General features: G+C 47.3%; 1 protein-coding gene across 1 annotated transcript in view; it reads right to left on the reverse strand.

Annotated features, from left to right (window-relative positions):
• Window positions 1-2115: 2115 nt before the first annotated feature.
• Window positions 2116-15140, reverse strand: part of FYN (FYN proto-oncogene, Src family tyrosine kinase) — a 121614-nt gene continuing 108589 nt past the window's right edge. Inside the window, exon 12 of the mRNA XM_056125010.1 lies at window positions 2116-3305. Within this exon, the coding sequence (XP_055980985.1) occupies window positions 3097-3305 (209 nt within the window). The 3' untranslated portion in view covers window positions 2116-3096. The remainder of the gene's footprint in view (window positions 3306-15140) is intronic.

Raw genomic sequence — 15140 nt, forward strand, 5'->3', positions numbered from 1 at the left:
AACACACAGAACCAAAAAAATCAATAAAAGTGAAAAGAACTCGTTAAGACAGATATTGGCTCTCCTAGAAAAACAGGAAGTACTCACTGCCTCATTATTAAAGACAGGGAAAAAAAAAGTCATCATTTGTTGCTCAGGTCCCTTAACATTTAGAACTTTCTGGTTAGTGTATTCAGTTCCTGCTACCAACTTTGGCACTTTGTGAAGTTGAGAGGTTGCTGGGAAGGAAGGAGCCATATAGCACTTTCCGCCTGCCCTGCTCTAACTCAGGAAAATCTCTTGTAATGGCATATCCACCTCTTGGATGGAAAAATCTGTTATGTGGAATGTCTCTGATATCATATTAATAGCTATGCTTTCATTTTCCTTCTGTGGATCTGCTGTGGAGTTTTCCAAACAGTTCCAGCAGGCCGCATTTTCTAAGAATGACCTCTAGTTAACCCCAGTCCTTAAATTTTGCTTCATAGAAGGTACTTCAGAGCAACTGAGCAACGCTACACTCTCTCTCTAGTTTGAAGATACTTTGTTTTAAAAAGTATCTTTGTTTAAAATAGGTTGTTATGATTTCTCAGAACTTTCTGAATGATGAAGTAGAAACCACAAAATCCTTCTCAAGCATATTAGCAAATTATCCAACCTTGTGGAATATGAAGATAGAAAACAAAATTATTTTGGAAATATCTAGAATGTGCTAATATTTGCCCAGTAATAAAATAATTGTACATACTAATCAGACCTTTGGAATTTCAGTTTGTCAATTTTCCATGGTAGTGATATAAAAACAATGCCACAAAATCTTGGTAAGCAGGAAAATGTTCTCCTTCACCACACACACACACACACACACAAACACACACACAGAAAAATCTCTGAGGCATGGGTACATAGCTCAGCTTAGAGCACTTAGAGCTCTTGCTTTGCTTATGTGAGGTCCGGCATTTGCTCCCAGTATTGGAAAGAAAAATAAAAAGAAGAAACAGAAAATTCCTTGATTTCACCTTTTAAATAATGCTAGCCCTTCCCGCTACACACACACACACACACACACACACACACACACACACACACACACACACTTGGAAACCCTTTCTAAATGTAAAGGTTATTTCAACAGGAAAACTTTTCTCTTTCTCTGATTTCACATGACACCAGGCATCTTAGAACCACAGAATCAGATCTGTAGGGGCCTCAGTGCAGCCCATTCAGACCTCTCATTCCTACTGGGCAGGGAGGGAGTCCCTGAAGCTCTCCGGGTCCTGCAGCTGATGGAGCAGAGACCTGAACAGACAGCTGGGTCCACACTGCCCTTTCCCTGCAGCATCTTCACTGCAGCGATGAAGACACTGGGAAACCTAGATACTGACTCCAGGACAAGAAAGGTTCTTCTGTCTTTTTCCTACAAGTGGAACACAGCAAACTCCAGTTCAAGATAATACCTGACCAATTACAATGTTAAAGTACGCCTAGCCTTGCTCTAACCATCTTCTGAGTTAACTAGACAACAATCCTGTATTTCTGGAGTGTGGGTACTCTACCCTTGGTGTTCTAAAGGTATCTGTCCTTTGGAAATCATCACACAATGGCTAAATTCATCAGGTGATATCTTACCACTTGGCATAGGCCAGATATCATTACTATTCCATGACTTAAACAAATAAACAAAAAAATTTCAAATGTAAAAGGCTCTCTTTTTAATTACTAAATTAAGAAAGTTAAACAATTTAAAAATGTAAACTCACAAATCATAACAAAAAAAGAATTAAGACTTCAGAGTTTCTACTTGGTATTAAAAACTTAATAGAAATAGGATTTTTGATTTGTTGTCAAACATATGTAGTTCAAGGTTGGTACAAACATCAACTAAAAATGTCAATTTTTTCTCGTTTTTTTTTTGTGCATCCCCATGAAATGTAAAGTAGTGCATAGTTATTCCACTGGAGAACTTCTGGACAAATAGAAAGTCATTTCATTAACAGTACAGGACATTTAAAACACTTATTTTACAATGGGGAATGTACAACCCCTCCCAGCCCCCTCCCCCATAAGTTTTTAGTTGCATGAGAAAGTTTAGCAGGTTGCCATGACTACAATGCTATGGGCTTTAGACCAGGTAAGTGTGGTTACAAGGTTTATTAAATTAAAAAAGTTTGAAACATTTCAGCATTCATATTTTTATACAAGAAGTTTGTGTGGCATCGTCTTCCAGGTCCCCTGGGAGCACTGGCCGCTGGCTCGCTTAAATCTGTTCACTTTTAAGTCTCAAGTACAGATTGCAGGTGAAGCAAATACTGGAAACACAATTGATGAATTCAGCTGGGGGTGCTGAATGAGGCAGAGTGAACAGTCATCTACAGGTACAGTCAAGAAACCAAAAAAAGTGCACTCCAAATTTAAAAAAAAGTGAGAGAGAGAGAATCATGCTTTGCAAAAGCCAAAAATGAGGCCACTGGTTTTCAGAATACCACCAGTGTATTTCTGCTGATTTTGCTGTCAACTCCTTACTTCTGGGTCCTGAAGCTTGTGGTCCACTCTAGCCAAGGTCTCCATGTTAGCACCCACATGGTGTATGTACAGGGATGGATATATTATATATATTCAGATCATAAAAAAAGGAAAAAAAAACCCAAACACCTGTCCTGATTGGTTTTTGTTAAAACATGAAAAAAAATTTTATTATTTTAGACAAAGAGGCCACTTTTGGAAAATAATACTTTTTTTTTTAGTTGAATCAGGTGAAGACAGAGTTAAAATCACATAGGATTTTGTATTTTTAAAAAAGGAAAGCACTAGGATCGTTGGCACTGGAGTAACTATTTACACGGAACAGAGATTGGCCTTTTACATAACATCGATACAATGCATTTTCCAAAGTCTGAGAAATAACAAAGATTCTGTCTCGTAGGCTTCACAGCGGAGGTTCGGATATGGGGACAAGAGTCAGTAATGAGGGCCGTGGAAGTTCGTCAGCTTCAGAGTCACATGCAATCTCCTCTCCTGCACGGATCAGGCTGCCGGCAGCAGCTGGCTACGGAACTGAAAGCTAATGGGAAGGGGTGGGGAAGCCTCACGCAAGGCCTCTCTCTCCAGACCTGGCCCTTACAGGTTTTCCCCAGGCTGATACTGGGGCTCTGTGGCCGTGAAGTAGTCTTCCAGGAAGCCCTGCAAGTACTCGAACGTGGGCCGTTCCTCGGGGTCCTTTTTCCAGCAGTGGATCATGAGCTCGTGGAGAGAGATGGGGCAGTCCTGCGGGCAGGGCATCCGGTAGCCGCGCTCCACCTGCTCCAGCACCTCCCGGTTGTTCATGCCTGCAGAGACAAGCAGTGAGAGAACAATCTCCCTTGAGCGGTGAAATCCCCAGGGTGCACCTTGCCCAAGACCTGAACCTGGTCTTGCATGGGAGGCTGCACCACTTTGAGGAAGGAGACCGGGGGAGGGGGGGGAGGGCAGGCACAACTGATCTGAGTGAAAACCCCATGATGAGTCTTAAAAGCATTGTCTGTGAAAGCAGCCAGACGCGAAAGGCAGCACACTCTGTGATTTCATTTCTGTGAAATTCATTAAAAAAAAAAAAAGACAGAGCTGCTGTGACAGAAAGCAGAGCAGTGGCTGCCAGGGGCCGGGTGGGGTTGCAGGGAACAGAGGGGTGGTGGTCAGGCTTGGGATCAGGGGACAGCATGCAGTTTCTGCAAAAGAAGCGAGGAAATACGTTAGGTTTCTCTGGCTCCATCTATCTCCCTCACCTAGTCTTTATTTATTTACTTTGAAAGCCCCTTTAAAAATGCACAACACACACACACAAACCCGGGTAGGGGTGGATTTGTTCCCCCCTCTCTTGGGGCGGGGGTGGTGGTAGTGGTCTATATCCTGTTCTGATGGTTCATGTTTGCTAACACTCAGTGCAATCCTCCAAATATTAGTGACCGCTATTGTATGTACATGGCACTTCAACTGAGCTGACAAAAGTTATGAATGAAGTAGACAAAACCCATGCAACCAACCAAAACCCCCCATGGAGAGCTGGAGAGAGCGCTCGATGGGCTGAGCACAGACAGGCTCTGCATGACTCAGGTTTGAGCCCTGGCACTGCACGGTCCCCTGAGCATCGCCTGGAGAACCCCCAGCAAGCAATCTGGAGCAGCTGCTGGGCACTTCTGTGTGCGGCACAAATACCAACCAATCAGCCCAAACCCTCATAGAAGGAAACGACACTCGCTTGTTTACAGCCTCTATAAGCTGTTCATGAACTTCATAAATTGGTTTCCTCATGCCTGGGCAAGCTCTTGGGGTCCCACAATCTGAGGTTGGCAGCAGCTGCCATGACCAGAACCCCAAACCCCACAGCAGCTTGTGATGTGGTGACTTTGATGGGGGAGGCATCGTCTCTTCAGTAAGGGTTTATGCTTCCTGATGACCTTGGTTAGGTTTGCTGAGACCTCTGTGACTCAGGGGAGCTGCTAAGGGGTGGGATATCAGGCGTCAGGAGACATCGGGGCGTCCTTTGGAGGATCCCTGCATGCTGGCATCCTTCACAGAACAGGAAATCCCACATTGAGGCGGAGGCCATGCCTCGACCCCTCTCTCCATCACTGTCAGGCACCATTCTTTACTGTTCCTTCCTCCTCCCACCCCCCCAGCCGCACCCACTGCCCATCACAGTCTGCCATCTCCTGCTAAACCCTTATCAGTCTTGGCTGCTTATATGCCTCTCGTGTATAATCTGGACTCCATCCCAATTTCTGATTCGGTGGGTCGACGAAGGCAACAGGATTTCAAGCCATAGAGAAACCTAGATTTCTACCCCATTTCTCTTGCCCTATTGCTGGCAGTGGAAGAATACAGCATCTACTGTAACTAAAGACACAGGCCAGCTAGAACTCTGCCAGTCTGGACAAAGGAAATAGGCCCAGGTTCAATCTTGTTCTGGGGAACACACCCAGACTTCTACCATCTGTTACAATTCTCTTTCTCTCTTTCTTCCTTCCTTCCTTCCTTCCTTCCTTCCTTCCTTCCTTCCTTCCTTCCTTCCTTCCTTCCTTTCTTTCTTTTGGTTTTATTATGACTTTGGGAGTCTTATTAATTATGTTTTTAAAAAATTATTGAAGTAACACTGGAGCTGGCTTCATATTGGTCCTGTTAATCACAGCCTCATGCTTGTCCAAACCCTTTTATCCTGCATTCTACTCTGCAGCTGGAATTTCGGGCAGCGATAAATCTATCATACCTTCCACTGCTGTAGAAGTGGCCCTTATATTTAATTATGTGACGATAACCTTGCTCACATTTCAGGGGTGACCCTTATATTAGTGAGCTGTGGGTTGTTCTGGGCCCCTGCCACCGTGCCATACCTGACATTATGCGTGACCTCTCTGCAGCTTGCCAGCTCTGTGGAGAATTAGCTGAAATCCTCATCCAATGGCAGAAAACTCAATCCCACCCACAATTCCCTTTTGTGGTTGTTGTGAAGACCAGGGGGCATACATTTCCTTATGGTGCTTGAACAATTTTTAGCTGTGATGCTCAGGCATGGTACCATGGTACTGGGACTGCACATTAGATCTTGCTGCGTCTGGAGGTGGGTGTGGAGGGCAGTGCTAGGGAGTGAACCTTATGCTACAAGGCAAGTGCTCAGCCAGTGAGCCACACTCGCAGGCCCCTGACAAACACATTTTGAATACTCAGATGGGGTGGCAGCAGGGGGGCAGCCTCTCCTAGGTACGCCAACTTCACTGGCCAAGTGCCCCAGTCCTTACATGTGCGCAGGGCCTGGCAACTGGAATGAACTTGTCCTAGCATCCCTGGAGCTGCCAGGGGGCATGGCCTCCGTAGTAGTGGACGTGGCCTCTGCAGTAGGTAGGCATGGCCTCTGGGGTGGCAGCCCATTTTCCCCTCTCTCAGCACTGTGGACTCACATCTCAAGCCTCATTACCTAATTCTGTGGAGAACTCCCTGGCTATCTCAAACACAATAGGCCACTAACCTATTCCAATTGCACCAAAATATTGGTGAACACAAGTCTATTCCAATTTTACCAAAATACTGATGAACACAAGAAGCTGTACAAGTCCAATATAACAGAACACATCCCCCTGGAAGCAGGGGGCAACTAGAATTTCCAGGGGAATGTTCTGAGGGACTTTGGGGCAAAGGAGGGAGACCAGCATTTCCTTACCCTGCCCCCCAACCCAACTAGCCTTGGAAGGAAAAGTTTTGGTAACTCACTTGGCAACAGAAACAGCTCTGTATGGATCTCACTTAGCCAATAAAACCAAAGTTGGTGGGAGGCCACTTACTGGTTTTATTTACTCATATGTATCCCTGCAGAGGTAAAAATGCACTGGAATAGAGTGCTGGCCCGAACTCTCTGGGGCTGTTGTGTAAAGGATGGTCAATGCACTTTAGCATTGACTTTCTAAATGATGATGATGATGATGATGATGATAATAATAATAATAATAATAATAAAGTCTGCTTCTGAAGCGTGTCTATTCTGCCAGATCTGGCAGGAGCCATGACACCCCGTTCCAGCGTGCCTGGAGTGCTCAGGAAAAGAGAGCAGAGTGTGGCTCTGCTGCTTACTTCATCTGATTTATTTTGGGCCACACCTGTTCAAGGAGACTGGGTAGAAAGAGAAAAGACAGAACTCCATTTAAAAAGTTCTATGGTTTGGCTGGGGAGGTAGTATAGGTGGTAAGCACATACAAGGTGCTTGCCTTGTATGTGACTCAGTCCGGTTTGATACCAGCAATGTATGTGGTCCCTGTGCATTGGAACACAGACCCCAGAATAGGCCCTGGGCATTACTGGGTGTGCCCCTCCCAACACCTATCCCCAAATTTTATTGTTGTGGGGGCCATACCCGAGAATCCTGGGATGGGGATATGTAATGTCAGATGTTGAACCCAGGGCCTCACACATAAAGACATGTGCTCTCCAGCTGAGCCACATCCACAGCCCAAAGGACAGGGAATTTCAAACTCAGTGTATGGTGTCTGGGATATAGACCAGAGGCTCAGAGCACCTGACTGCTAGGGTAAGGTCTTGAGTTCAATCCCTGATGTTGCCTCATGTGCCTATCATGATCCTGGCAGCTCTGGTGATGCAAGGAATTTCTGCCTGTGCCATAACCAGGTATGTGTTAAGTGCCACCACTAAAGGGGTGAGCACTACCACTAAAATATGTGGGAATACCATAGCAAACACTGGTGAGCATTGTAACCAAATTGTTCATGAGCATCACATAGAAGAGTCCAGTCCCCGGCGAGCATGCACAGGACCAAAGACACACAAATACACTGTGGGCATCATGGCTGTGTGAGAATACTACAGCCAGGTGTGTGTGTGTGTGTGTGTGTGTGTGTGTGTGTGTGTGTGTTTGTTTGTGTGACCCTGGGTTACTATAATATCAACAACCATGAAAGGATGGGGGAGAAGGGACTGTCAAAATAAATAACCAAAGGTAAGCACACACAGTGGACGGGTGGCATGGCCATCATGAGCTTGAGCTCAGGGGTCACTAGTGCATGGACGCCCAGAGGGGTGATCTCCACCGTCCAGTGGGAAATGTCATGTTCACAAAGCTAGTCCTGGTTCCGATCTCCACCCCAGAGAGGACCTTGGGGCCAGGCGGCTCATGTGGATGGGCCTGTGGTCCTGATTTGTATCAAGGTTGTCTCTCGCTGTCCCCTGTACAGCATCAGTGACCCTCTTGGATACTCTTCCAAGGACACTCTTCCTGCCAAACTTCAGTGGTACTCAGCTTCCAGAAAAACCTGCATAACCTGCTGGGGAGGTGGGGGGCACTGGTGCTCCAAACCCTCTTTCCCAGATTGCTGTGTGCCTCCTTCACCCCAGACCATGGGCTTGCAGATACGGCCATGGCAGCATCGCTTCAATTCATCCATCCCCCATCACTGCGGCTGAGATGTTCCAGGCCAGCCGACTGGGGGCCTTCCTGCCATTTGACTGCATTGTCCTATCTGCAGCATTTTGCACAGGCTTCCTCTCAGCTTCCCAATCAAGGTTAAGTTTCCTGCTCTCACTTTCCAGCCTCTTCTGTGCACAGCTGCCAGAACTTCTACTACTACTTCTAGTGCATTTTCTTCTCTTTGTTCTATGCTGTTTTCTCCTCTTCTCTCTTGCGCGCCTCCCTCTCTCTCCCTCCCTCCCTCCCTCCCTCCCTCCCTCCCTCCCTCCCTCCCTCCCTCCCTCCCTCCCTCCCTCCCATCTATATCTTGGGCCACATCTGGCAATGCTCAGGGCTTACTTCTGACTCTGCTCTCATGGGCCACCTGCAAGGTAAGGTGGAGAGCATTTTTACTATCCTCTATACCGTCCTTTTAAAACGTGCCTATCATTCTTTAAGCTAGACTTTTAATTCAGTAGATTTCTTTTTTCCTTTCCCATTAGAATGCTTTTATTTATGGGGGGTGGAGTGGGGTGGGCAGTTATACCTGGTGTGGGTGATTGAACTCAGAGCTCCTGCATGCAAGGCACGTGTTCCAACCCACTGAACTATTTCCCAGCCCCTCTGAGATTCTCTAGGCAAGAAGAGAAAACCCTTTTCCATTGGCAGAGCCTCCTCACTATTTCCAGCTTCGCATCTCACAGTATCTCCTCAAGGGTGACATGAGTTCACCTGCCTCAAATTTCCTCACTTCTCTATAGATGCCTCAGCATTTACTGTGCTTTCAGTCTTTTGGGAAATGTCTTTTATGAACAGTGTTTGACAGCTCTCCACGTGTGCAGCTTCCTGCATGAATCTCAGAGACTATTTTCCTGCATTGTCAGGGCTTGAACTGTGATTTGTCCAAGTCTGCAGCAGGAGAAGTTGTAAGACCCCGGATTCTGGGGGCTGGAAGGACAGGACAGCAGGGAGGGTGTTTGCCTTGCACGCAGTCAACCCAGGTTCAGACCCGGATACCACATATAGTCCCTTGAACACTACAGAGTGATCACTGAGCATGGAGCCAGGAGTAAGCCCTGAGTACAGCTGGGGTGTAGCCCCTAAACCAAACCAAACCAAACCAAACCAAACCAAACCAAACCAAACCAAAAGAACCTGAATTTTGGTGACATGTGAACAGCTGAGCATTTTAGCAATGGGAAAGAGCTCAGAATATCAGACATCCAAATTTGGCAAGTTTTCTGAGCTTCCCACTTTAAGGTCATTCTCCTCTACTGGCCTTCTGCTGGAGGTTCCGGTGCTTCACCGCAGAAGGCCAGTACAAAGATCCTTAAGGGGCTGGAATGACAGTACCCCCCTTAGGGGTGCATACCTTGCATGTAGTTGATCGGGGTTCGATCCTCAGTACCACATAAGGTCCCCTGAGCTAGCCAAGAATGATCTCTGAGTGTAGAGCCAGGAATAAGCACTGAGCACAGCTGGGTGACACCCCCCTGCCCCATCCTCCTTAAAACACCCTGGTTGGCTGGAACCATAGCTCCAAGGGAAGGAGTACATGTTTTACACCCCAGCACTCCACAATTTGCTGAGCACAGCTGGGTGTGACACCCAGTACCCTCTTCCCACCCCCTCCCCATAAAAGCCCTTTCAGATGATCTGGTATAGGGTCATCAGGAGGAAGGCAGGGCAGGTGTGCAGTGCCTGCTCAGACTATGTGGTCCTGATACGCTCTAGCTGTCTTCATGGGCAATAAACAAGATGATGCAAGTTTGAATTTGGTACAAGAACAAAGCAAAAATTTTCGGCTGATATTGCGGATTAAAGAGTGGGATGAGAAGAAAGGAGTGACCCTGAGGAGGAACCATGCTGACTAGAATTGCATTTCTTTCCCCCTCTTCCCAGCTAATCACTGGAGGCTCTCTGTATGAACCCCGCAGTAGTAATATACACAGGCATGTTAGTACTCTGGCACCACTATGCACACAGGCCATTTATTGATGTTGGTTTGGGGGCCACACCCAGAAGTACTGGGGGGTACTCCCAGCTGAAGATTGCTCCTGGTAGTGCTAAGGTGGGGGCATGTGGGGGACCAACCATGTGGTGCTGGAGACTAGCCCCTGGCCTCCCACAGGCAAAGCATGTGCTCTAGCCTGCTGGGCTGTCACTCTATTCCCCACAAAGGCTATTTAAAATGAATAAAGGAAGATCATCAAGTGTTTATTGTTGTGGAAAAAGAAGCAAAAAGAGGGTGCAGTCTGCACAGAAAGGTCACTGGAAATGCAGAGCTGGTGGGGAGGGGCAGCGGGTGGGCTTGTGAGTGCCATGCACTGGCCTTCCCGGCCCTGAGGAACCTCACATTGGGACAGGAAAGCAGGGCTCCTGGGCTGTTCAGGCAGTGGGTACCAGAGTTCAGGGAGACAGTCTGGGGTCTGGGCAGGGGGACAAAACACCCCAGGCTAAGGTTACTTTCAGCTTCGTCTCCTGGTGGGAGTGTCCTATTCTCTCTGAGGAAAACCTGCGCCTCTGGTCATGCTGGGTGGGGGGAGGGGGAGCAGGAGGGCAGGGGCCAGGAATTTAGGCCACAGGAGCCCAGAGGAATCTGTGTTCTGATTAGGCTCTAAGGCATCTGAGTGTGGCAGAAGGAGGAGAGTGGCGGGACTTCCATTCTTTAAGGACAGCGCCACTCCTGTCATTGATTTCCTTTACCTCTTCAAGTCATTATCAAATGATTTGACACAGCCAAGAAGGTCGGGCAGATGCCATGCGCTGAAAGATTGGAAAGTGCTTCCAAGGCATCCATCAAAGCGCCTTGGCCAAGAGAAAGCGCCTGCTTTGCCAGGTGCTCGGTTGAGAGCCAGGGCACAGAATGGCCTGGGTGTTCTCCTGAGAATGGAGTCTGAGCGGACTACAGAGTCCATTTCTTGCAAGGCAGAGTTATCTCAAGGCTAGGAAAACGTACTTTACATCGATAGGTGGAGAGGACGGACTAGGGCTTAAAGACAAATATTGGGTCAAATGAGAGCACACAACCCAAAGCCATCATGCTTAAAGGTCTTTACATAATCTTCTTTTCTCCTGTGCCATCCAGCCGCCTGCTGTTGTGCTTTGAAAAATCTGCTCTGGGGAAAACACATGCCTAGCACTGGGTGCTGAGAAAATAGGCCAGGAGGCCATTTCCTCTTAAAGAGCAAAGCCACTGGGGAACAGAGACACAGAGACTATGGCACAGACGTGGTCTGAACAATGCCTGGCGTGTGGTACATGCTCCATAAAGATGTGTGGAAGGACTGAAAGACTGAGGAAAGCATCTGCAGCCTGTCTGGAAGGCCATGGGTGGCCTCGGGCATTTACAGGGGGAGCAGAAGCTAGCTGGGTTTAATGTTTTCTAGAATAACTTAGCTGGTGACAATGACAGAAAGGGGTGGGGTCTGGGTAGTGGGGTGAAGGGACAGTAGGAATTCCCAGGAGATCACTCACTGTCTTTCTGGATGATAGCGGACATGGGGCAATGGAGGAAAAGAGGAAAGGAAGGAATTGAAAGTCAAACAAGAAGGCTGATATGCATAATTGAGTTTCTGTGTAAACCTCAGAAAAGTGCTTCTACTTGTGTTTTCATTTCTTAGTGACAACAATCCATCAGCACACAGCAGTTGCATCTCATCTTGATGCAAAGAATGGCTCTGAACCTCGGTAGGCAGAAAAGCCAGTTATATGGCAATGCTGAGAATGTGTTTGAGCTGTGATGAGAGAATTCACCAAACAGAGGTGTTCTTCTGGCCTGTGTCCCAGGTACGACACGCATCTCAAAAGGACGACATCCCATAGTCTCAGTGTCTTATTTCAGTATACTTTATGGTTTGGGGGTCATACTGAATGGTGCGCCAGCAGTGCTACTTATGGTTTTGTGCTCAGGGATCTTTCCTGGTAGTGTTCTGGGATCACATGTGGTCTGAGGATTGAACCAGGGCCAAGCACCTTAACACTTACATTATCTTGCTGACCCACTTCATCATTTTCCCCTTTGGCTTCAAGGCTCTTATTCAATTTCTCTCCTTCCTTTCTATCCATGCCTTACATAATGCTTTATCCTATTCAACTGAGTGTTTTAATACTATGTTTTAATTATTTACTTATTTTGGTGGTACTCAGGGTTTGTTTATTCCTAGTTCTACACTCAGGAATCACTCCTGGCAGTGCTCAGGGACGCCAGGGCTTGAAGCTGGGTGCAAGACAAGTGCCTTAGCAGCTGTACTATCTCTCCAGCCCTGAGTGAACCTTTTATTGTCTCCTGATCCCCTTTTTCCTTCCTTTGGTGAAACACACATTCTTTTTCTGATTATTAATTCTGGACTTTCTTTGATGCCAGGCCAAACCATGCCCGGGAGGTTTTATAACAGCTTCAGACATGTCACCTCCCTCTCCTCTGACCTTTATCCGCACCTACCGGCCACAATACTAGTCCTAGAGCAACGGGAACAGGGGCCATTGGCAGGCATGAAAGGACCCAGAAAAATGTACCACCACTCACTGCTTTGAAGAAAGAATAATTTGAAGAGACATTCAGACCACTGAAAAATGACCACATGGAAATCCAGAAGCCAAGTCCTGATGGGTGGGTACTGGTTGTCGTTGCCCTCAGCAAGAATGTGGGGATGGGTGGGGTGGGCTGGGAAGATGACTCAAGGCCTACAGCACATACAGTACGTGTGGAGGCCCTGAGTTTGATCCTTGGTACCAAAGTCCCCTAAACAGTGGCCAGGTCTGCCCAGCCAGGACAAGCTTCACCAAGTGACCCCAGGGCCCCTGAGCACTGCCTTCCAAAAAGGAAACAGAGAGACAGGAAAAAGAAGAGAGAGACCACGATTGCTCCTTTCTCAGTGACATCTGGATGAAGCTTTAATGAAAGACACTGTTCCCTAGGAATTGTTATCCTTCATTAAGGTAATAGTCCTGTAATTGGAATCCCTCTGTAAAAGCCTCTCCCTCAAGAAGAGTTGACGATGAGAAGCAGACTCCCAATTATATACGATTATAGCTATGTTAGAAAAGAAAAACAGCAAAAACACAAAAACAGGAGGCATCCAGAGTGAGAAACAGGCCCGTGAGGTATTTTCTGTGGCTTTCTGGCACTGAGAAGCAGCTCACCTCACCCCTACTGACAATCTCGGCTTCCTGGTTCCAGCTGCAGACCAGGTCCAGAGCCTCTGTGGCGGTTCGTGATCCTCATCTGATCTGCACACTTGTCAACCTGTACCTCCTCTTCGGCAACTTCCCACATGCTCTTCTTTGGTTGGGACCCTGCTCCCTCTTCCCTTTTATTTGGTTGGCGGGGTGGGAAGGCACACCTGGCAGTGCTTAGTGTTTACTCCTGCCTCTGCACTCCCTGGCAGTGCTCGAGGGATCTTATGGGGTGCTGTGGATTGATCCCAGGACAGCTGGGTGCAAGGCAAATACTCTACCTGCTGTGCTACTGCTCCGGCATCTCCCTCTTCTAGCAAAGAAATGTTCCCATCTTCTCCTTCAGGCAATTATCTCAGACACAGTCCCCCAAACTGCCCTTGCAGAATGAAAGCTTCCAGTGCCCCTATCCTGGCATCACTGACAGGACAGAACTGTGCACACTCACCTGGACCTACTTCTCATTCTAAATTCCCTTCTTCACCATCTCACTAAGTCCTAGACTCCATTACCAGAATGAACACGGGGGCCATAGTGGCTAGATTTGAGTGACCTCTCCCTTTAAGGACTTCCTCTGAAAATAACTAATAAGGCAGATTTTCTCCTGGGCTTGATGCCTATTTTATCTATCTAATGGTAAGTTCCAGGAGTGAAGTGACTGCATTTGTTTATTTGCTCACTGCCCCATTCTAGCACCTAAAAGAGAGTCGAGTTCAAGGCAAGTTTGCTAAGAGCCTGAATGTCTCATTTGCACTTAATTTTCTTGGGAAGTGCAAATTGCTACACAGTTCACATGTACTGATATTACGTGGAAATGAATGAATGAATAAATGAATGAATTCTACTCTGAGCGAGAAAATGAGGCTGCTTTCCTGATGCCAAATCCAACTTATTAAAGAGGCTCCCTCTGGAATGCATACCTTCCTTCCTTCTCCGAGATCCCTGCCCCTACTACTTTGTCTGGGTTTCTGTACCCTGAAAAATAAACATCCCTTTGGTGTGGCTGCAAGGAAAAGCTTTGCCCGAACTATTTAAAGGAAACAGTGACCTGTCTTCAAGTATTATCCTGTAACATGTGGGGTGACTGGCAACCTGGAGGCTCAGAGTGAAATCAGCTCAATATTCAGACAATAAAAAAAAAACAAAAAACAAAAAACGAGGAGCTTTGACATCTTTGAAATTTGGAACCGGAACAAATTTTCTCCCTAGAGAAGCAAACTCTGAAAAGCCCAATCAGGTGCTCCCGGGCCCTGCAGGGAGAGCGGCCCTCTCTCCTGGGTTGGCTATTCCCCGGCGGCCTGAGTGTGTGCTCTGGGAGTAGCCCATGCCATGGCACCCACAGCACTGACTTCCCCCTGCAGTTCCGAATGCCTGTGCATGGACTTCAGAGCCAGGGAACTTGTCAGTGTTGTTCCTGTGCCAGCCCGGCTCTCCGAGGAGTCTCCAGGCTGCAGCCGAGTGGAAAGAGACGCTCTTTGTGTGTGTCCTCTGAGTGAAGATGACCAGAGACAATTGTGTGAAGGAACAAAGAGATTACAAATTAATTTGCCCTCACCGGCTCCCCTGACTCACAAAGATGCGATTAGAAAGCCAGGATTTGCAAGAGCCCCCCAGATCCCTCATTAATCTCCCCTATCACTTGATGGTGGCTTTCTTTGTTTTGTTTGGTTTCTTTGTTCGGCAAGGCGAAGAGGGGGAGCTGTGCTCTTTCTACTCTCAGTGCTAGCAGAAAAATATGCCTTTAACATTTCAGGACGCCGATTGTGGCTGTGCTATGACTACCAAAGCGTGACGGTGAAATGGCACGCGTGTCCCTGACATCATCCTCTGTCTAAATGAATCACATTAAGCAGAGATAACTGAAAACCTGTGGTTTCTTGGCAGAGCCAGAAAGCTGGTCATTGAGAAAAATTCCAGGATTGAAAGAAGCTCCAGTTTCCTGATATTCTTCCTGCCTTTTTGGCACTGCACATTTTCAACTGTTCAGAAATGGGCAGGGAACGGCCTCTAAATGGCATTTCCTATGTGCTGCTGCGCTCTCTGGCCATCTGGAGCTGAG

Source organism: Sorex fumeus, unplaced genomic scaffold (genome assembly GCF_029834395.1).
Source record: "Sorex fumeus unplaced genomic scaffold, SorFum_2.1 ptg000054l, whole genome shotgun sequence".
In the NCBI taxonomy this organism is placed as follows: Eukaryota; Metazoa; Chordata; class Mammalia; order Eulipotyphla; family Soricidae; genus Sorex; species Sorex fumeus.